At 48.1% G+C, this 22540-nt stretch overlaps 1 protein-coding gene across 11 annotated transcripts in view; it reads right to left on the bottom strand.

Annotated features, from left to right (window-relative positions):
* Positions 1-22540, bottom strand: part of rapgef6 (Rap guanine nucleotide exchange factor (GEF) 6) — a 100854-nt gene that overhangs the window by 32028 nt on the left and 46286 nt on the right. For all 11 annotated transcript variants that reach the window (XM_034293207.1, XM_034293208.1, XM_034293203.1 and 8 more), the window contains 7 exons: positions 9533-9664; positions 8014-8194; positions 6589-6725; positions 5283-5441; positions 1785-1937; positions 695-859; positions 37-144 (listed from right to left, as the gene is read on the bottom strand). In XM_034293207.1, coding sequence (XP_034149098.1) covers positions 37-144; positions 695-859; positions 1785-1937; positions 5283-5441; positions 6589-6725; positions 8014-8194; positions 9533-9664 — 1035 coding nt within the window. The remainder of the gene's footprint in view (positions 1-36; positions 145-694; positions 860-1784; positions 1938-5282; positions 5442-6588; positions 6726-8013; positions 8195-9532; positions 9665-22540) is intronic.

Raw genomic sequence — 22540 nt, 5'->3', positions numbered from 1 at the left:
ATTAGTGAAGACACAACATGGGAAAGGTGATCTTACTGTTGTCTCCAGCAGCTTCTCAAAATCTTCAAGAAACTGCGTCATGGCTGGGTCGCCTTCAAAGTCGTTAAAATGGTTGTTGACCCATAACAAAACTATCCGGGTCACCTGCCCAGGGAAACACCACATCGTCAAAACATTTAAAATGTACACTCATTTTGAAGCAGCATGTTGTACACTGAACAACTTATCTTTGGCATACATTTAGCTAGGGCTAAAGATATCATAGCGGTGAGATTATAAAGAAAAAGTGCTTTATTTCTGGATGAGCGGTCCGGAAATGTGGTGGCAGAACACATTAATGTAGCGTTATTCTGAACAAAGGTCATCCTGGCTTGTGAGGCAGGAACCACAGTACAACCTCGGTGTTACAAACAGCTATTCTGTCTGACAGTGTCTGGGAGGAAGGCGCTCTTAAAAAGGAAGAGTGATTATCAAGGAAATTACATCTCCATAAACACTATTGACAGTACATGACTAAATCTTCTGTTAAATCACTTATGAACTATGAAAATCTCTTGACTGGACAAATCCCCCCCCACCCAAGATTGCTGACTCGGTACAAGTGGTATTGATTCCTGTATTGCGCACCCAGGCATTCACACAAAGAAACAGGTACAACCCAAACACACGCACGCACGCACGGTCACATACACACCGTGTCTCTGAGGCTGTCGACATTGAACCACTCAAGCAGCTTCTTGCCAACCTCCATGGGGCTGGTGAGGAAGGTGCGGTAGGTCAGGAGGAAGTCTTCGATGTAGGTGGGGTCGACTACGGACGGCTCCTCCACCAGGTGCATAATAAGGCGCTCCGGGGTGCCCTGAACGGACAGACCCAGAAATAACTCACCAATACATTCCGGGTGTCAATTCAATTTAACTTAATTTAGACAGCCTCCTAACTCAGGACACCACAGACATTTTGGATAACTTAATGAAAACAAAAATGACAAAAAAATGTAACTGAAACAAATGCATTTCGTGTGCACTTGCCAATCACCTGACAAAAAGAGAACGCTATGGGAAGCAAGCATGTTTTTATAGGAATAGAAACTAAGTAAGGTAGTTTTGAAATGAGACCATTTGGGGGAACAAACAACTGTTAGAGGTTGAAGACAAGATCTAGTCCAATAGCAGATCAATGACTGGCTCATTCGTGTAATGGTCCTCTACTGGTGATCTGCAAATGTGGGTCCTGGGAGCTTATGATTGGGTGTCAGAGTAAAGAATTTGAAATATAAAAAACTATGTGTTGTAAATGATCAAATGACTCCTGTCGGAACTTAAACAGTATCTGGACTTCCGTATTAGCAACTCGGATTGTTTTATAATTGCTGATATCTTCAACCTCTTGAAGAATGAACAACAAGCAATTATTAGCAATGAAAAAGATGGGAATGTTGATTCTACATTTGCTGTCAATAAGGCAGAACGTATCTTCCCCCAGAAAGCATTTTGGTTTAGAAATGTTGATCACAACACAGAGCATCTTGTGCAGTGTGTGTCCCAAGGCCCAAATCAAGTTGAGACGTACAGATTTAGGGAGTCTTGGAAAGAATTACAGGGCCAGACTGTGGGAAGCGTACTAAAACAATTGTGCCAATAAAGGAAACGGTAGAGCAGTTTCCCAGACAGCCCCTACCTCAAAACCAGGACTCGGTCTAACATGTAAATCGATGGGAGTTTTCAACCAGTCCAAGAGTGGGCTGAGCCTGAGGAGAAACCCACCCAGGCCCCCCAGCTTACCTTGATGACAATATGTCCCTTCCTGGTGCCACTGCGATCCAGCTCGCGGTGCTCCTTCACCATGACTATCTCACCCTCCTCCTCCACCTTGTGCGTGTTCTTCTCCACATGGTTGAGGATACGCCAGTAGTCCTCTTGGGCGATGCACACAAACTGGTCGACAATGACATGGGGACAGCGGGTGAACCGATAGTACAGGAGCCTGTTGCTCTGCACCAGAGCGGGATACTCAAGCAGTAGAACGGACGAGTCCCGGGAGGAGGAGTGTGGCATGGGAGGGATGTCTGGGGGCCAGCATAAATGCTCCAGCCACACTGCCCTAGTTACAAGTCCAGTTACAGCGGCCTATAATGTCAACAGATTAGCTCAACCCTGTGGCAACCAGTCCAGCTACGATAATTGTTTCCTTGGCAACCAGTCCAGCTACGATAGTCATTTCCTTGGCAACCAGTCCAGCTACGATAGTCGTTTCCTTAGCTAACGGTCCTGCTAACGTCCCTAGCTAACATTCACCTGGCTGAATAATCAAGTCGCACACCGTTGGTCTAGCCTTCACCTCGGTTACTGTGAACGTCTCTCACTGAGCAGTTCTTCATGCTCTGAAACAGATACAGGAAATGGGGCTTGTGGTGGACAAGCTCTTTAAGGAACCAAGCGGGTCTGCTTATAGACTCTGACAAAGAGTGTGAACGCCAAACTACTTTTACTGCTGCTACTTCCCATGCCCATATTAGGCTTAGTTCCTCTTTAGTATGACTAAGTAACAGCTCTTCAACCTAGCCTGCACTTGCTCATGAATGTGAACACCACCTTAATTCACACCGCAGGTGGAAATGCTACATTATACCACAAACCTCTGTTTTATTAACATCAGTATTCATTTATTCATTCAGAGAGGAAAACACACTTATGTTTCCACCTGTCTAACTTCTTAATACAGCAGATACTGGTTCCAAACGTGTCCTTAGACACACAGGAATGGGTGCTGGAGGTGAACACATTACCCAGTCAACAGGAATGTGTGCTGGAGGTGAACACATTACCCAGTCAACAGGAATGTGTGCTGGAGGTGAACACATTACCCAGTCAACAGGAATGGGTGCTGGAGGTGAACACATTACCCAGTCAACAGGAATGGGTGCTGGAGGTGAACACATTACCCAGTCAACAGGAATGGGTGCTGGAGGTGAACACATTACCCAGTCAACAGGAATGGGTGCTGGAGGTGAACACATTACCCAGTCAACAGGAATGGGTGCTGGAGGTGAACACATTACCCAGTCAACAGGAATGGGTGCTGGAGGTGAACACATTACCCAGTCAACAGGAATGGGTGCTGGAGGTGAACACATTACCCAGTCAACAGGAATGGGTGCTGGAGGTGAACACATTACCCAGTCAACAGGAATGGGTGCTGGAGGTGAACACATTACCCAGTCAACAGGAATGGGTGCTGGAGGTGAACACATTACCCAGTCAACAGGAATGGGTGCTGGAGGTGAACACATTACCCAGTCAACAGGAATGGGTGCTGGAGGTGAACACATTACCCAGTCAACAGGAATGGGTGCTGGAGGTGAACACATTACCCAGTCAACAGGAATGGGTGCTGGAGGTGAACACATTACCCAGTCAACAGGAATGGGTGCTGGAGGTGAACACATTACCCAGTCAACAGGAATGTGTGCTGGAGGTGAACACATTACCCAGTCAACAGGAATGTGTGCTGGAGGTGAACACATTACCCAGTCAACAGGAATGGGTGCTGGAGGTGAACACATTACCCAGTCAACAGGAATGGGTGCTGGAGGTGAACACATTACCCAGTCAACAGGAATGGGTGCTGGAGGTGAACACATTACCCAGTCAACAGGAATGGGTGCTGGAGGTGAACACATTACCCAGTCAACAGGAATGGGTGCTGGAGGTGAACACATTACCCAGTCAACAGGAATGGGTGCTGGAGGTGAACACATTACCCAGTCAACAGGAATGGGTGCTGGAGGTGAACACATTACCCAGTCAACAGGAATGTTTGCTGGAGGTGAACACATTACCCAGTCAACAGGAATGGGTGCTGGAGGTGAACACATTACCCAGTCAACAGGAATGGGTGCTGGAGGTGAACACATTACCCAGTCAACAGGAATGGGTGCTGGAGGTGAACACATTACCCAGTCAACAGGAATGGGTGCTGGAGGTGAACACATTACCCAGTCAACAGGAATGGGTGCTGGAGGTGAACACATTACCCAGTCAACAGGAATGGGTGCTGGAGGTGAACACATTACCCAGTCAACAGGAATGGGTGCTGGAGGTGAACACATTACCCAGTCAACAGGAATGTTTGCTGGAGGTGAACACATTACCCAGTCAACAGGAATGGGTGCTGGAGGTGAACACATTACCCAGTCAACAGGAATGGGTGCTGGAGGTGAACACATTACCCAGTCAACAGGAATGTGTGCTGGAGGTGAACACATTACCCAGTCAACAGGAATGTGTGCTGGAGGTGAACACATTACCCAGTCAACAGGAATGTGTGCTGGAGGTGAACACATTACCCAGTCAACAGGAATATGTGCTGGAGGTGAACACATTACCCAGTCAACAGGAATGTGTGAGCTCACAGATGCCTGACATACCGCAAGACTAGGACACCCTTTCTACAAGCCCACGGTCATATTGTTCTACTCATCTTTCTACAAGCCCACGGTCATATTGTTCTACTCATCTTTCTATAAGCCCACGGTCATATTGTTCTACTCATCTTTCTATAAGCCCACGGTCATATTGTTCTACTCATCTTTCTATAAGCCCACGGTCATATTGTTCTACTCATCTTTCTATAAGCCCACGGTCATATTGTTCTACTCATCTTTCTATAAGCCCACGGTCATATTGTTCTACTCATCTTTCTATAAGCCCACTGTCATATTGTTCTACTCATCTTTCTACAAGCCCACGGTCATATTGTTCTACTCATCTTTCTATAAGCCCACGGTCATAATGTTCTACTCATCTTTCTATAAGCCCACTGTCATATTGTTCTACTCATCTTTCTATAAGCCCACAGTCATATTGTTCTACTCATCTTTCTATAAGCCCACTGTCATATTGTTCTACTCATCTTTCTATAAGCCCACGGTCATATTGTTCTACTCATCTTTCTATAAGCCCACGGTCATATTGTTCTACTCATCTTTCTATAAGCCCACGGTCATATTGTTCTACTCATCTTTCTATAAGCCCACGGTCATATTGTTCTACTCATCTTTCTATAAGCCCACTGTCATATTGTTCTACTCATGTTTCTATAAGCCCACTGTCATATTGTTCTACTCATCTTTCTATAAGCCCACAGTCATATTGTTCTACTCATCTTTCTATAAACCCACTAACTGTAAAGTGACTAACACAGCGTGCCAAGTGGCACAGGCACCAGACTGAATTGGAGATTGGGTGCATTCGGGACACAATGTGGGAACAGACTCTCACCTGGCAGTCGTCCCCTTTGGTGCGTACCACTCCACTCATGTACTGCTTATCCAGGGAGGGGGAGATGCCGAAGCTGTTGCCCATGCAGAGGGTCTCCATGCGGCTGTCCGGGTGGCCGATCTCCACCGCCCCGTTCAGGATCACATACCACAGGTCCAGCTGAGAGGGAGCACACAGACATCATCAACCGCAGGGGCCAACGGAAAATCTGAATAGTGAGGAGGCTTCTCAGGACGTTCATTTGAACGTCCCCCACTGGGTTTAAAAAACGTGTCGACGTGGAATCTACTCGAGTCAGCAGAAGAGGTTCTCCGGAAAGGTTAAGGTGGTTTTCCAGCGTTATGGGTCCGTGTGCTACCGTGCCTACAGCAGAGTAAATCCAAGCGCCACATAAGACGGCAGGCGCGAGGAACCCTGCCAGCGGCAAAGTGCTCGAGTAAGAGATTAACATCTAACGTCCATCGACGGCGGCTCTATGAGAGGGCTGATCATAGCTTTCAAACATGAAGGGCTTTCAAAGTGGCAGGCGGAGTTTTATCGCAGGGACGCATTGTGAAGGAGGGACACCAGATTGGAGAAAATGTGCTGAGCTGCCTTGACCTTTCCCCCCCCCCCCCCCCTCCCCCACACTGTCTCATAGCAGTGCTAAAGACTGCAGCGCATTGAAGGCTGACCGATTCCCTCTGACCTTCACACCAAACCACAGAGGACCAGAGAAGATGGCCGGGACGGGTACGCTAGCATCGCCAACCTGTCGGTCATACTGAACATGCATGCCCAGGCACACGCCCCTGTGCAGCTGCCCCCTGCTTTACATGCCTGCGTCTGTATTGAGGCCCCGGGCCTCACCTGAGCCAAGCCCAGTCTATCCACTTGGGCTAAGGAAAGTGCTGAGGCTATTCAGTGTCATTTATAATATTGTCAGTGGGGCGCTGAGAGGTGAGAGCCGTGACAGATGTCCACTTTCTCAGGCAGGTAACTTGATGAATTAATTTGGTCCGTTTAAATGATTGACGGTTTGCGCCCTGCAGTGACTAAGCCAGCTGGTTACATACATTCCATTAGGAGATGAAGGCGGCAGCTATAGGATGAAACAGATGTCGTTTGTGATAACCGGTTTCTGCTGACAGGATGGAATAATGTAGTTAGAACAGGTAACTGTGTGGCCGGGCAGAGGGAAACAAACCACAACAATGACATAACTGGTAAGGGCTTGTAGAAATGACATTTCTGACTGACATCGACTCATAAACGCCTCCGCTCCCTGCCGATGCCGGTCTGTGTTCAGACACGCTATGGTCCATACCTCCTGTTGGTCCTGTAGGATGATGGTGCCTGCCTGCTCCACCACCTCAAACACCATGACAGTACACAGGTCCCTCCGCACTGACATGGTCATGTTAGCAAAGGCTGGCAGCTGGTGCATGAACTCCAACAGTTGTTCTGGATAGGGGCGGAAGACACAGGCAGTAAGACCAAAGACAACGGACCCAGCTGATAAAGGAACAGTTTGAAAGGCAGCAGAAACTAGCATCTGGAAAGAAGGGGGGAAAGTAAGACAAAGGGGGACAGAGGGAGTTAGTGAACTATGGAATTAACCATCAATCAGGTGTGTTCTAGTCTCTGACTCCCTGTGACAATGCAGTCTTTAGCCCCACCTGTCTCCTAGTCTCTGACTACCTGTAACAAAGCAGTCTTTAGTCCCACCTGTCTCCTAGTCCCTGACTACCTGTAACAAAGCTGTCTTTAGTCTCACCTGTGTTCTAGTCCCTGACTCCCTGTTACAAAGCTGTCTTTAGTCTCACCTGTGTTCTAGTCCCTGACTCCCTGTTACAAAGCTGTCTTTAGTCTCACCTGTGTTCTAGTCCCTGACTACCTGTAACAAAGCTGTCTTTAGTCTCACCTGTGTTCTAGTCCCTGACTCCCTGTTACAAAGCTGTCTTTAGTCTCACCTGTGTTCTAGTCCCTGACTCCCTGTTACAAAGCTGTCTTTAGTCCCACCTGTCTCCTAGTCCCTGACTACCTGTAACAAAGCCGTCTTTAGTCTCACCTGTGTTCTAGTCCCTGACTACCTGTAACAAAGCTGTCTTTAGTCTCACCTGTGTTCTAGTCCCTGACTCCCTGTTACAAAGCTGTCTTTAGTCTCACCTGTGTTCTAGTCTCTGACTACCTGTTACAAAGCTGTCTTTAGTCTCACCTGTGTTCTAGTCTCTGACTACCTGTTACAAAGCGGTCTTTAGTCTCACCTGTGTTCTAGTCCCTGACTCCCTGTTACAAAGCTGTCTTTAGTCTCACCTGTGTTCTAGTCCCTGACTCCCTGTTACAAAGCCATCTCTAGTCCCATTTCTCCAGCACCCTAGATCAGGGTGTCCTGACTCCAGCCTGCAGTAGTGGCCACATTAACCATCCGGAATTTAGCTCCCCTCTCCATGTCTTTGGATCTCAGTGGGTCTGCAGCCTAATAAATGAAATGAGCCTTTCAACTTTGGCATCCCACAGTCCACCCTGCAGGCAGGCATCTCTGATGTTTGGACAGGCAGGTTGACACTCCTCCAGGAGGACCCCTGGCTTGAAAAGCTAATGAGGCGGCTTGGCATATCGCCCACGCAAAACGAAAAGATCTAACTAGTAAGACCTCTGTGTTATCTAAACAGACAGGGGTGTTGAGCGAGCGAGTGAGAAAGGCAGACTGGTAGGCAGGCAGGCAGGTGGGGTAAAGGTGATAGCTTACCGATGTCGTCATCGGTGCGATCCACTGGGTCTTTCTCCAGACACTCCCTCACCAGGTCTCTACCCAGCAGGGTGTCTGAGGTCCTCTCAATGTCTTCGTCCTCCTCCTCCTCCTCTTCAGAGTCCACAGCTGCCTCCGGGAGCCCCGACAGGTCCACATCACCCATCTCACTTTCTGTAGCCTGCAGATGATTGGCTATTGTTTAAACTCATAACCAATAAAGAAAAAAGTACAGAATCCCAGAACAGCAAGGCTGGATAAAACCAGGCTATAGACTAACAATTCACTAAACAGTATAAAACCAGGCTATAGTTCAACACTTCCCTACTTGGTATAAAACCAGGCTATAATCTAACACTTCACTAAACAATATGACACCAGGCTGTAGTCTAACACTTAACCATAGAGTATAACACCAGGTTTATAGTCTAACACTTCACAATTCATACATCTAAATAATTATGTTGGCCACATTCTACATGCTGTTTGGACAGATGGTTCAAAGGAGCTAGTGCTGAATGCTATGGAGCTTTCCAATCAACTGGGATTTGAACCCACAACCCCAAGGTTAGAGATCAGCTCTCTAACCTCTGCAACAATATTGCAGGCCATCTGCCTCTCTGCTCCTCTAGCCCACAGTAGGACACTAACCCTGCCTGCACTAATCCTTTCAATTCTACAGTGCCATCAGGAACAGATGAGGACTGGATCAAATGGGATGTTTCCTTACTTTGGATTTGGTTTGGAGTTCCATTACAGGAACCTAAAGCTAACCCAGCTAAGCTTGACCAGAGGTCAAGTAAAATAAAAATAAAAACCACCAAAAATAAGCTGTACACATACGACCAATCATAGAAGTCACTGTACTGTAAGTCAGGTTGGTGTAGATGTTTGGACACAGTCGACAGAACTGCTCAACCACAGGCGAGTACGAGGAGATGAGGTCATAGGTGAGAGAGGCGTGCATAACGGCGTGGTAAAGCCGATGATGAGGGTAGATAAAGGGAAGGAACATGCATTGACAGGAGGTTCTCAGACTGAGGTTCTCAGACTGGTCCAATGATGGTGATATGGACTCACGTCTATTCCCCTGAGGGAGGGGGGGTGACAGCAGTGACGGGGGGGGGGGGGGGGCATTGTGCTTCCTGAGTACCCTGTCCTTTAACACACAGAACTGCAGGAGGGAGGGGCCCTGAGCACTGCAGGACGCCTGGCCAACACAATATAATTAGGATGGATGGGAGGGCAAGGCCTGTTGTTTCCTCCATCAATGCCGCGGAGCAGGAGGAGAGGCCAGGGGAGACGAGGGGTGAGAGAGGACAACCAGAGGGTTGGAGAGTGATAAAGAGGGGCCCCAGGACTGGGCTTGGGGAGGGGGCTTGGGGAGGGCTGAGGTGGGAGGGGTCGGACAACACCGTACCTTCACAGGGAAAGACGTGACACATCGACTGACCTCATTTTCATGGAGTACAGAGAACATCAAAGACCGGTACATTACTTAGACTGTGAGGGTTTTTACCTGGTAAATGTCGGACAGACTACTGCTCCCTGAATCGCTGGCAATGCTGCATCCTGATTGGCTGGCAGGCACATGCATCCCAGGGGGGTGGGGGTGGTCGGTAAGGTGCATCTTGTTGAGGTCACCAGGAAGCTGCTCACACACACAGGAAGAAGACGACAACCATTATCTTACAGGACACACACACACACACACACACACACAGATTTAATCTAATTGACGCTTATAAGCTAAATTAGAGAATGTCCTTCATTATGTTTAAATCAATTTGTCATCAAAACATTTAGAGGCTAAGCCCTCACTTAACAGAGTGAAAACATTTCCCCCCGGCAAAATTAGAAGATGATCAATGAAGATAATAAGCTGTTGGATAAAGAAATACGAATCACTTAATATTAATCATCTTGATGTTCTCTTTCAGGAGAAAGAAGTCTTCTCCCAAGATATTAAAAAATAATCAAACAATCGAAACTATTGGCCACGACACAATTCAATATTAATTTCCTTACAAAGACAGGTAAGATAGACTACCTTCTAACCAACCAGACAAACGCCAACCAAAGGCCAACAAATCCAAAAACAGACAAAGTACAGCTAGCAACACAGTCCACAAGCAACCACACAAGCAACGGGCACAGTTTATTATCTACACCCCATCCAAGATGAACTGTATCAGGTCCAGTCCAGTTTTAAGATATATACCCCATCCACTATAAACAGTATCAGGTCCAGTCCAGTTTAAGATATATACCCCATCCACTATAAACAGTATCAGGTCCAGTCCAGTTTAAGATCTACACCCCATCCACTATAAACAGTATCAGGTCCAGCCCAGTTTAAGATCTACATCCCATCCACGATAAACAGTATCAGGTCCAGTCCAGTTTAAGATCCACACCCCATCCACGATGAACTATATCAGGTTCAGTTTAAGGTCTACACCCCATCCACGATGAACTATATCAGGTCCAGTTTAAGGTCTACACCCCATCCAAGATGAACTATATCAGGTCCAGTTTAAGGTCTACACCCCATCCACGATGAACTATATCAGGTCCAGTTTAAGGTCTACACCCCATCCAAGATTAACTATATCAGGTCCAGTTTAAGGTCTACACCCCATCCACGATGAACTGTATCAGGTCCAGTCTTACCAGTCTACAGCAGATGAGGGAGGTGGTCCTGTTGTGGCGACAGCGGGTGAGCCTACAGCACACCTCCATGACCTCCTCTGCCAGACTAGAAGTCACCCAGCCACGGCTGGAGCCATCCCCATGCCAACATGCAATATTAAACAACCTGAGTGTACAGTACAGCTGGGGGCAGGGCTGCCCCACTATCCTTCCAACTCCTTAATCCTCCCCCACAATGGAGCCCATCCTCCAATCACAGACCCTGAAACCTCTTCAGCACACAGAGGAACACAGAGGAAGGACAGAGGGTGACACAATCGAACACAGGCAGTCAGACAGAGAGAGAGACAGAGTCCTATGTGGAGAGCAAGGTGGGTGGCTGGAGGGATGTAGACCGGCCTGTCAGAGACCAGGCTAACTGACCAGCAGTACTACCACCATCATAGTACACCACACAGAAACAATGGACATCCCCATACATTGGCATCAGTCCACTCAGATTCATCCAAAATGCACTAGTTTCCCACTGACAGCTTAACTGGCACTAGCATGATGGGTCTGGCCAGCACTGGCAAATATTGACAGAGGTAACAAAAGGTGCCACAAATAAAAGTGAAAGTGTTGCCAGACACAGTGGGTTGGATACAGTGTACTGTCAACCTCCCTGTCAGGGAGTCCTTCTGTTTGTCCCATATCCAGGAGGATCAATAATGATCCTCTATGATGAGGTCAGGTTTCAGACAAGGACGATTCTCCGCCCTGCATCCATTTAACAGAAAGGGGAAAAAAAGCTAACATAGATCCAGCCTCCATGGCCTCCAACACACAGTGACATAGTATATATAGGAACTGTGTGCACCAATCAATGTCAAAGGACAATAACCACAGGGCCTCTATCAGTGCCAATCAGATGTCTTAGTGGTGACAGGTGAAGGTGATGAAATCACAGAACACTGCAGTCAGTGTTTCTCACCCTGCCCATGTAGCCTGAGGACGAGACAGGCAGTCGGAAGACAGGATTGGCTAATAAGGCTGCTGGGGACGATAAATGAACCAATGAAAGGGGAGACCTGGCTAATTGCTTCAGTCTCATGGCTCTAATTCTCACCAACAATGATTTAATCATTACTCCCACCTAGAGCTGGCTGGTTTCCTCCAGTTCTGCTCATAAATTAATGATGGCAGTGTGGGCTGGTTAAATATGAATTTATGTTTCCTTCTGCTGTATAAATCTCACAGCCACAATGGGACACAAGGTGAGCCAGGACTGACCATACTAAACGTCCAGTGAATAAACCTACAAGGAAGTATTGGATAAAGGGAATTTTTTTTACTAATGTCCTTTGTAGACCGGCTACAGTAATGAACCAATGTCCTCTGTAGACCGGCTACAGTAATTAACCAATGTCCTTTGTAGACCGGCTACAGTAATTAACCAATGTCCTCTGTAGACTGGCTACAGTAATTAACCAATGTCCTTTGTAGACCGGCTACAGTAATGAACCAATGTCCTCTGTAGACCGGCTACAGTAATTAACCAATGTCCTTTGTAGACCGGCTACAGTAATTAACCAATGTCCTCTGTAGACTGGCTACAGTAATGAACCAATGTCCTCTGTAGACCGGCTACAGTAATGAACCAATGTCCTCTGTAGACCGGCTACAGTAATTAACCAATGTCCTTTGTAGACCGGCTACAGTAATTAACCAATGTCCTCTGTAGACTGGCTACAGTAATTAACCAATGTCCTTTGTAGACCGGCTACAGTAATGAACCAATGTCCTTTGTAGACCGGCTACAGTAATGAACCAATGTCCTTTGTAGACCGGCTACAGTAATGACCTAACGTCTTCGCTGACCGGCTACAGTAACGACCTAACGTCTTCTCTGACTGGCTACAGTAATGAACAAACAGAATAGTGTGACAGAGTACCCGTAGTCTCCTGACTCCTATGAGGTCTTGCCTGCCTCACAAATGGCACCCTATTCAGTGCCCTTGTCACACGTAGCGCACCAATAAGGAATAGCGTGCTACTGTATCTGAGACTACTCAGGTGTGAAGCGGTGAGCGGAAGCATGGGTGTGATGCCAGCAGTGACCCTGGCACGCAAGCACACACGCGCCCGAGGACCAGGACAGGCGGTTTCATTAGAGGCTGTTGAGGTGAAGCGGCACTACAGGATCCCAGCAGGGGCTTCCTCATTAAAACACAGTAGCACTTCCCCATCATGACGGAGCGAACTTGGGCTCAATAGTGGGAGCGAAGGAGAGCTAGCACAAGCCTGTTCATAGAGACCAGGCGCAAGGCATTCGATTGAACGGTCATAGTTCAAAGCAATAAACGCTTCAATTCCATCTTCCTTTGGGAGCGAAACATCATATCACGCAGGAGAGGAGAGGGCCGCCATCCTGACATTCCAAAAAGAAAGGAATAGCTAAGGCGGAGAGGCCAAAGTGAGTGACTGGGGAAATCCTAATTGGCCAGGTTCTTTTTACTTGCAAGCAGACCCAGTCCTCTCTCCCAGATGGGCACGGGGACCTCCGGGTTAGAAGTGAGTCAGAACTGCAGCTGATAACACCACAGAATGTCAGTCACCGGAGCCACCAGCATTCATCAATCTAAATTATTCACATGGCCAGATGTTGCCCCTCCCCCCAAATGTCAGTTACACTCTCTGTCAAACATTCATCATACAAGGAATTTGACTGATCCCCTCCCTCCAAGGATGGAAGGATGGGTGGGATCAGTTGAACTGGAGGGTCGGGCGGGATCAGTTGAACTGGAGGGTCGGGCGGGACCAGCTGGATCTATTTCAAATGTAAAGTCTAAAAACAGCTCCAGATACACTGGTTCCAAGTAGGTGAGTAAGCGCATGTATAAACCAGGACACGTTTGGTGGTTTTCTCCATGTTCACAATCAAATAGTGCAGGAACACTCAACACAGTGCAGCTAGCTATTCATTAGACAAAGGGTTCAAATGCATTCGTAGGGGTTCTCGTGTCATACAGAGCCCCTGTACCGTGCAGTTAAGGGGGCGTTACTATCCAGCCGAGGATTCCCAGGTCCTCATGCGGGTGTGTGTCACCCTGTCTGTTCGAACCAGCATCAGTGGGGTTAGATTAGTGTGGATAACCGTGGATCTCCGTGCCCTGCTAGTCAGTGAGTAAGGACACGGCAGACACACACAGGATGCATGTTGTTGGAAATAACGGGCGGGCCGGTTGTTGAGCCAGACAGGGTGGGCCGGCGCAAGGCGGCAGAAGCCCTGAGTGTCCATATACAGCTGATTACTCCAGCAGCCTGTCAGCTTCCCTCCTCTGGCTCTGCTTTAGGCCCCGGCAAACTGGGAGCAGACACAGCTAAAGGCTGGGACACAGCAGAGGAGACTATACACAGAGCTAAATGTCAAACACAGGGTCTTGCATTGTGGTCCCACGACGCACAAGTCACTCAGCAATCTGGTCGGGTGGCTGAGACGCAACTTTAGAAAGTATTAGCTGATGTCGATTAGAACAGGCCTGTTAAGGACCAATAACCGATGGTGTTTAGCTGGCCGACAGAGGGACTGCATGCTGAAAATAAGAGATGGTTGTAGAAATGGATTGCCAGACACACAGATCATGAGTGAAGAGAGTAAATCCAAAGGGAGAAATATAAACAGCCAGGAGTAATGATGGAACACAGGACATGGCGAACTCCAATGGCCAGCTAATGTCAGCAATGCCGAACAGGAATGGAAATGATTAATGCCATCATGACAATTCCAAACCACACACTAAATGAGGGCCCTGCCACTTATCAACACGTTTCAGAACTGTTAAAAAACCACTAGAGAAAATAAACCAGGCTGTGACGCAACTAGAAGACTCCCTAAAAGAATGACTGTCCACAACCACCTAGGCTTTACAGAGAATGTTTGAAATGAACATTAAACAGCATACACTCACTCCTCAGGGAAAACAATTTTACCAAGTGCCCACACACAAACCACCCAAAAAGTGGCAACACTCACACAAACACTTCTTAAAAGCATAGAAAAACTCGCTTGAGAAGAGAAGAGCGTACTTGAGAAGAGCAGACACTCCGGAGAAGCGTACTCTGAAATTAGCACAGTGGCGGCAGAGTACTTCGATCAATGGAGGTCACAGGCTGGCTGGCTTAATGGTGTTTGAGACGTACAGTGGACGGAGTGTTGTCAACGGAGGCTTCCACATCTCTCACACCAGCCTGTCCCGGAGAGCACCTTGGCCTCTACTTTATTTTGGCCTCTATTCTATGACCTCTTCACTCAGTACCAAAGCACCAGCTGCACTTTAACACACAAGTCCTCTTTTGTGAAGCCTAGACTACATTAAGGTAAAGCATGGATAGAAAGAATATCCTCCTTTAGCAGCTCCTACTCTGAAGTGAACACATGAGCCTTTGGCATGGAAGAGATGGCAAGAGAAGGACTGATGGGATATGAAAAAAAAGACACAGCGAGAGAGACACACAGCGAGAGAGACGGTGCTGTGCCACCTAAGGACATGGACAGGAGTAGGAAATGTTCCCAACAGAAGAACCCCACATCTCATTCATCTCAACCCCTTCGCCATCACACATGATAATGAGTCAAAAGAGGGCGTTGCCCGCAGTATGAGGCCAGGCCAAATGACTAAAACAGAAAGTAAAGATTTCAGCCAGGCCATCAACATTTGGAAGGTCAACAGTTCAGGCTGTCTAGCCTACTGCGTGTCACAACGCCTGTTTGGCCCCAAAAAAGGAAATAGTTTTAGCTGATTGTGATCTTGGGATGATGTTCCCTGTCCTAAAGAGATTCCAGTGAGCTGACTCGGCCAGGAGCGGGGCAGCTCAGAGGAGCGGCGCGGCCGGTGTTGTGACAGCCAGAATGTGGAGTGGTGGCGTGGCTTTGGCCCCATCAGCCGACGGCTCTGACCTCTGCCTTAGTCAGAATGGCAGCCAGGACTGACAGACCAGCACCGCAACAGGCTGGCTGCGTCGCTGCCCGGGAGTGAAGACAACGGTGACTAATGTTTAATCAGGCAGTCAGAGCCCCTTTATGTCAGCCAGCTGTAATCACCATTAGAGAACAATGGATTTCAGTTACCATCTCCACCAGTCCCAGTCAGAAAATTACAAATCACAATTAAACCGATGACACAAAGTGTGCCTTTCTAGTCCCTCTTGGTTAATGGTTAAGTATCAGCAGTAGGGGGGCACCTGAGATCAGCACACACACGTATTGAGACACACACACACACACACACGTATTGAGACACACACACACACGTATTGAGACACACACACACACGTATTGAGACACACACACACACACACGTATTGAGAGACACACACACACACGTATTGAGAGACACACACACACACACGTATTGAGAGACACACACACACACGTATTGAGAGACACACACACACACACACACACACACACACGTATAGAGACACACTTATTTTGAAAAATGCTTTGAAACTTATTGATTCAGGTTCACGTGAGCTATAAAGAGCTGAATGTGTACCGTTACAGCTGTAATGAACGGTTGTCTGGGGTGAGACTGTTCTTCCGTCTCAGAGGGATGGGGCCAGCTCCTGCCAGGGATATTTGATGTGTCGGACTGGCATGAATATTCATGTAGTGCCCTGAAAGAGACCTGTCGCACACTGCCTGCCCCATACTCCAACAGCACAGGGACCAGAGAGACGGAGGGTCAGATCCAGACAGACAGTGAGAGGGAAATTGAAAGACAGCCTGCAAGACAGTGAGAGCAAAAGAGAGCGAGCGACAGAGAGCGAGCAACCAAGAGTAAAGGAGAAAGAGCCAGTCCACCACCCTGTCCAGTGGTGTGTGTGTACTACAAACAGGAAGGTGTGAGGGGAAACAGGCTTTTGTCTGGGCCTCTCAGGAAAGAGTGCTGCTGGCTGAAGGACACAAAGGAGGCTGAACACCGGTTCTACCACCGCCGTGTCTGTCCAGTTTTATGCCAAACCCAGTAAGGGGTCCCCTCCAGCCCCCCAAACCTCTTCCTGGCCCTCCCCTCACAGATGTTTCCTGCCCCCCCTCCAGCCCCTCGCCAGGCACCAAAAGAGGAAGGGACCACCAGGCTGAACGGGGCGGTCCAGCCAGCCACGGTCCCCTCGTCCGGTGTTGTTGCGGTTCCACTTGGCATAAACCTCCGGGGCCAAAAGGCGGTGGACACATTTTGAGCAGAGCAAGTACAGTCTTCAGCTAAGTGTGGAGTAACTGTGCTGGTGGACAAAGACTTACAGGCCACAAACACATGCGCATTCACAAAGATATATCTGATGTTTTACCATCCTTGTGGGGATGTTTTTTGGATCCAAAACGCGAGCCAGAAATTGCTGATTTCTTTGTCGGCCGCAAAAAATGTCTCTACAAGTTCTAATGTTTTGTTCACATCTCTCTTTCACCACAGGGAACATCCTTTACTCACAGGGCGTCCAAATTTTGTTCCTGGGTTTACTTTCAGGGGTTTAACTGGGGGTTTCAGATTTAACTGACACCCGGGTGCATGCGGTATTCAGGCATAGCAGCTCCATCAGGCTCAACGGCCAGGATACCAGTGGATTACCAGTCAAACCCCACAGCAGCAGACAGACAGACTAACTCAATCTGCCTGGAAGGACAGGAGGCACACAGAGATCCCACTCTGTATTTATAAATGCCCTTGAAAATCATCCACAGGGATGGGCCTGCTATGTATACCCAGGGGTCGGGGGAGGAATCAATAGCACTAAGATAATGGAAACAGCTGGAATGGGTAACGCTTCCCTGGCTGAAATCTCATCAGAGCCTGGGTCTGGTGATCAGGTCTGGTGGGGAGGGGGCACGTCGGTGACGGGGCTGGGGGTTCTGCCGGGGAGGATGGTAATGGGATCACCTGCAGTTAGGAGGCCGTGTCTGTATTGCTCTACTAGGAGCCGCACTTGTGGTCCGGTAGTGGCGCTGGCAGAGAGGCCATAGCAACGAGGATGGGACCAGGTCGGTGTGGAAGGCTAAAAAAGGGCCTGGTCAAAAGTAGTGCACTTAAAAAACAAAAAAAGAAACTAATGGAGCCATTTGGCACGCAGTGGGATAGCGTGGCACAGCAGAGCTCGCTAACACGTTTAACGGACAGCAATTACGCGCTGGTTTCATATCTCGCTCATTAGTTTCAATATGGAAAGTGGGGGGTGGGGGGGGGAGAGAAGCAGCGGAACGCTATGAAGAATCTCTCAACCTTCACGTGATCAATATGGCCGTGTTTTGAATTATCATGGAAGGTCTTGTGACCTGAGGGCACGGAAGACGGATGTGTGTGGACAGAGTAACATGTCGGCAGCAACTGGAAAGCTACCTTCTCTCCGCAAAAAGCTCCTTTAACATGACTGAGGCGCTGCATCTTTCCCAGGACATTATAAACACGAACAACATTGGAAAACGCAAGACATAACTGACCAAATGGCATGAAAACAATACAATGCGTGTTGAGACACTTGGATTCTCTGACAACAACACAGAGAGCTGGTCGGGGCTAGAGGAGATCTTTTAGAGTCCGGGGAGGTCTAGGGTGTGGTCAGGACAGGAAGGCCGGGTCATAAGGATCGATATGCCATGCATTAGAACCTCAAGCACATCCCTCGTAAATTACAGTTCAGAACAACAACAGCCTCTTTAGAAATTCCCTAAATCACGCACGACTACAGACGGAACATTTGTTAAGGTCCCTCATTGCCTCTGCTCGGTGCGTGACCTGGCTCTAAAGATGCCTTTAACCATGACCACCTCATGGATGGTGGTATGTCCACATGGGCTGGGGGGGGAGAACACCAGGCCCACCCTGAGCACATAGACAGGCAGAGAGACCGGGGGGGAGCATACCAGGACAGAAACAAGGCAAAGCCCCGATCCCAGAGGACCACGGTGACATTTAGACTAGAGGATAGAGGTACAGCAAAGACTGACATGACATCATTACATCCAAAAGGGTTTTCAGGACAAATTCAAAGGGGTTTGTGTCCTTCCTTGCTACAAGCTATTGACCAGAGCTATACTGAATGTGGGGTATTGTAAAGTAATGTAGATCAATGCATATTAATCCACTCCGAGGAATAAAACCACAACAATAAGGACCAAGGTCAATGTATAATCAATATACAACATATCAATCCTTAGACCACTGAAGGATCAGAATGAATATCTAAGCCTCTAATGATGAATAGAGACCCATTATGGTCATACCAAACAGCACTTTAACAACCTTCCAAGGCCAATGCATCACAGCAGCAGATACAGTATGGCAAGCAGAGATTCATCTAAGGTTGATTTCCAATATTTCCCCTCTCATCCTGTTCTACCTTAAAATAATACTTTGGAAGCGATTCAATGCTCCCAATCTGACTCCAGCCATGGTGACGATAAAACAAGCTCGGATTACTGAGCTCCGTATGCAGCGGGAGCCAGAGGACGGGCTCAGACGGTCACCCCACCAGGAGATCGTATTGACCGGACGGTGGCCCTGCATGACTGCCTTGCCCCTAAATCCATTTCACTGCAGCGTTCTCAGCCGTCCGCCTACATTACCATTCAACGAGGCACCAATCTGCACTGATTATGCCAAAGTTCTGCAACCCCATTGATTGCTGAGGTAGCAATACCATCAGCCTTGCACTTGAGTGGTGTAACACTCCCCCCTGAGGGAGGGAAAGGCATTTAGCAGCCAATGAGGTAGTGAACGCCACAACACAGCAGAAATGAGCAAGGCAACAGGCTTGGATGGATGCTAAATGCAACTGAGCTGCAGGCTCCATTAACAACCCTGCCTATCATATCACAATATCAGTAGCAGCATTTTCCCTTCATTGCTTTTCTAGATTTATTTATTTTAAATAAGGAGCCAATTTGTCTTGACCATTTTTCCTTCACATCAAACCTGACGTCTTGTCATGGCTCTTTTGTTCTTCTACTGCTGACATGAAGTTTGGAACCTTGACTTAAAAACGGCAGCATCAAATCACAACACAAACTAGTGTGAATTGCAACACATCACGTATCGGTGTCTAAGTATTAGAATACTGTCCTATTACCCTGGCTCTTCCCAGGCCTGAATTATTCATGAGTCTGGTCTCTCTCGGACCCACCCACCCAATCAAAGCAAAGCCAGGAAGCCCCATTGACACAGCAGGGAGAGGGGCCAGGCCCCAGGGGAGGAGCACAGGGTTCAGGACAGGGAGAGGGGCCAGGCCCCAGGGGAGGAGCACAGGGTTCAGGACAGGGAGAGGGGCCAGGCCCCAGGGGAGGAGCACAGGGTTCAGGACAGGGAGAGGGGCCAGGCCCCAGGGGAGGAGCACAGGGTTCAGGACAGGGAGAGGGGCCAGGCCCCAGGGGAGGAGCACAGGGTTCAGGACAGGGAGAGGGGCCAGGCCCCAGGGGAGGAGCACAGGGTTCAGGACAGGGAGAGTAGTGGGCTAGATTTACAGTTCTGTCATCAGATGCCAAGCTGGCCTTCCAGCCCAACAGCGTCAATGACCCCTGGAGTTGCTCCCTTGTTCATCTTATTCCAATGTGTTTCATGAATATTCATCAACTGTCATAACAGTATTTAAAAAAAAAAAAAACTGAGTAGTTAAGCAGCACATAGTCTTGGTGTGTTTCAGTGGAATTCATTTATTCACAATAGCAGTGCAAAATGCAAAGTGTTTGTCCAGTGGATGAATGCTGGCAGTGACAATCTTGTTGAAAGGATGAAAACAAAGGCAGAGCTCCTCCAGTGTCGTTATGTGACATAACCATTAACCTCACAGCAAGAGCGATGGGAAGAAATATAGCAAATATCTAGGATAGCCAGGGAAACTCGCCCTGCAACAAAGGTAGACGTAAATTAATAGAATTCCTCCTTTGCTTGGCACAACACAACTGATGATGACCTTAATTATATTTCCATCTCTACTGTAGCTTCAGTCAGTCCTGTGCTTCAAGGGAAACTTCATTAACCTTTAAAAGGTCTGCTCATCACACCAACTCTCATTAACCACGTCTCCCAACAGAACACGATGCTTCTCGGCTCATCCTTGAATATGCATGGATAACTCACAGGACTAAAACATGGAAGACTAAAGGACCAAGCTATGGATGATACACAGGATGGAAAAATAGATAATATATAGATAATTAGGACCACACCAGCCATCCTGGACATTCTCCGTTCCAAGGACTACCAAAATCAACTATGGATGGAAAGGTCTGGTGTGATCTTTCATCTTCTATTCATCTCTAATGAATGGACTAAGGAGAAGATGGCAGACTTTATTACCCTGCAGAAGAGGCCACCTATGCCATAACAACCTCACAAATACACACAGACACGCCTAATCAGATCAACATTTTGACTCGCAGGATGCCGGGCGTGCTGTTATAGACAACTGCAAGGTTAAGCCTCTATAGTAGACAGTCCGCTCTGTCCGTGCACTACACACGCATTGATTTGGGAGCATTAACCCGTACGCTAGTCTGAACAACAACAGACCCGTATCCAAGTTTATGCCTGCACCTCGCAATCCATGAGATTTCATACATTTCCAGCAAATTCAGAAGAACATCAGTCCTTCCAGACGCCAACAAGCTGAATGTAGAAACCAAAATTATGGGCCACTACACAGACGTATTCAGTCCACATGGAACCCCATCCCCTATAGTACACATGTACAGCCTCCGCCATATCTGGGAAAGGGTGGCACATGGAACAGGGTTGATGTTAATGAGGATTCATCACCAGAGGGCTCATTTAGATGCATCACTTCCTTCTGATAATGAAGACAAACATCCTGGAAGCTCTCCACACCGTCTGGTGGCATTACAACACGGCGATATCACAAGCATCCAGGACGCCTCAGTGGCTCTGCTTGGGGGCCTGTGGCGGAATGGATGAGCAGCATGACACAGTACGGACAGAGCACAGACAGTACGGACAGAGCACAGAGACACAGACAGTACGTACAGAGACACAGACAGTACGTACAGAGACACAGACAGTACGTACAGAGACACAGACAGTACGTACAGAGACAGAGACACAGACACAGACACAGAGACACAGCGACAGAGACACAGACAGTACGTACAGAGACACAGACAGTACGTACAGAGACACAGACAGTACGTACAGAGACACAGACAGTACGTACAGAGACACAGACAGTACAGACAGAGACACAGACAGTACGTACAGAGACACAGACAGTACGTACAGAGACACAGACAGTACAGACAGAGACACAGACAGTACGTACAGAGACACAGACAGTACGTACAGAGACACAGACAGTACGTACAGAGACACAGAGAAAGAGACACAGAGACAGAGACACAGACAGTACGTACAGAGCACAGACACAGAGACAGAGACACAGAGACAGAGACACAGACAGTACGTACAGAGACACAGACAGTACAGACAGAGACACAGACAGTACAGACAGAGACACAGACAGTACAGACAGAGACACAGACAGTACAGACAGAGACACAGACAGTACAGACAGAGACACAGAGCGGTGCCGTGGCTTGGCAACGGGCTGTCAGACAGTGAAGGAGAGACCCCACCATAACAGACACACACCCTCTCCTTCAGGCGGCGGCGCCGTGTAAAGAGTTACCACATCGTTTGGCAAAGTGAAAACTACAACACAAACCAGTTGCTCTGCACATTGTGCCAGAAACACACCGTAAAATAGGAACACGTAGCAGACTGATGTCTATGAGTAGGAATAAGGCATTGAGACGTAGACCATGCATGCATTAAGAAATGACGACAGCAGCGTTACTCGGGCCAAACCCAGGGAATCACGCGGCCTCCTAACC

This window comes from Esox lucius, chromosome 7 (genome assembly GCF_011004845.1).
Source record: "Esox lucius isolate fEsoLuc1 chromosome 7, fEsoLuc1.pri, whole genome shotgun sequence".
Taxonomy (NCBI): domain Eukaryota; kingdom Metazoa; phylum Chordata; class Actinopteri; order Esociformes; family Esocidae; genus Esox; species Esox lucius.
This window is presented reverse-complemented; position numbering and strand designations above follow the sequence as displayed.